Source organism: Penaeus monodon, chromosome 24 (genome assembly GCF_015228065.2).
Source record: "Penaeus monodon isolate SGIC_2016 chromosome 24, NSTDA_Pmon_1, whole genome shotgun sequence".
In the NCBI taxonomy this organism is placed as follows: domain Eukaryota; kingdom Metazoa; phylum Arthropoda; class Malacostraca; order Decapoda; family Penaeidae; genus Penaeus; species Penaeus monodon.
In genome coordinates, this window is record NC_051409.1 from 31432507 (window position 1) to 31434065 (window position 1559).

The following is a 1559-nucleotide window of genomic DNA, read 5'->3' on the forward strand; positions in this document are numbered from 1 at the left end:
CTAAGAACTTAAAATTTTTAAAACTTCTGCAGTAAAAATATGATACCAAGTCTTCAAAAAAAATTATGATAACTAATATTATAAGTTTTGATGAGAGATGTAGATGTACCATCTAACATGTAATTGAATTCGCAATACAATTTTAACCACAACCATGTCATTCATAAGGTGGACAGGTATTTGCCTTCATACTGCCCAGCAAAGGACAATAGCTAGCAATGCTGTTGCCTCTGCACTTTACACATTTAAGCACACATTCAGCAACTAGTGCTTGGACTGGTTCGTCATTCAACAGTACATAGTTCAGGGAGCTTTATTTTGTGAATGGTGGAGGTTTGCTTGCCTTTGCCAGAGGAAGTGCAAAAGCCACAGTACTGGACTTGTGTGAGCATTGATTAAATGAAGACCGATAGAAAAAATGCACTTCTACTTACCATGCCAGCTAGCACTTTGCCAAATACAACGTGCTTGCCATCCAGCCATGGGGTCTTGACAGTAGTGATGAAGAACTGAGACCCATTGGTGTCCTTTCCAGCATTAGCCATGGAAAGCCATCCAGCTCCATAGTGCTTCAGCTTGAAGTTCTCATCAGCAAACCTCTCTCCATAGATGCTGACACCTAGTGCAAGAAAAAAATTAATCCCTTAATAATAGTTCAACTAGTTTTAAACAAGCAACACACTGGAATTCTCAACAACCGAATTTGAAGTAACAAAAATACTATGTACCTCCAGTTCCATCTCCTTTGGTAAAGTCACCACCCTGAATCATGAATTCAGGAATCACACGATGGAAGATTGAGCCCTTGTAACCAGATCCCTCAGGCCTGGTTGCCAATTCCTTGAAGTTCCTCGCTGTATTAGGTACGGTCTTTCCAAACAGTCCAATTTCAATACGTCCCTTTGGCTCACCACCGATGGTGATGTCAAAGTAGACCTTTTGTAAAGGGAGAAAAGAATTAGTGCACTGAAATTTCTAGTTATGTCTTAAATCAATTTAGTTTTCATTATGTACATAAAAAACATCTTTCAAGAAACCAGGTTAATGGACTGGTCCAAATAAATCTGGAGATACATCCAGCTTAAATACATAATCAAGGAAGAGCAAATATGCCAAAATGTGAATAAATGGATATCCATTTAATGGGGGGATTACTGAAATATTAGTAACAATTTTTGGCAAAATTTTATACAATAGGAGCACAAGACCTTCACTCTAAATCATGAAGACCTAAATCACCATCGTAAACAAACAAAATCCTTTCAAACAGGGTTTTGTCCCTAAACCTTGTTTTCCCCTAGCCAGTGTATACTTTAACCCTGTAAATAATGTGAGAAACCAAGAAAAATATTTGGTCAAAGTACAAGTGCTATTCTAAGCATACTATGCCACCGTTTTTTTTTTTTAACACTTGCTTATCATAACAGAAGTAAATAATTTTCTTTAAAACATAGCAGGAGTTAATACTAACCAATAACCTAATCCTTAAGGCCATACTTTTAATAGCAATGCATAACCCATACGGTCTTTCCCTTGTGGCAAAAATATATAACCTGTAA

General features: G+C 37.0%; 1 protein-coding gene across 1 annotated transcript in view; it reads right to left on the reverse strand.

The window, feature by feature from the left end:
* LOC119588723 (peptidyl-prolyl cis-trans isomerase 5-like) overlaps positions 1 to 1559 on the reverse strand; it is a gene marked incomplete in the record, with an annotated part of 4612 nt that overhangs the window by 947 nt on the left and 2106 nt on the right. The window contains 2 exon segments of the mRNA XM_037937365.1: positions 435 to 619; positions 729 to 936. Coding sequence (XP_037793293.1) covers positions 435 to 619; positions 729 to 936 — 393 coding nt within the window.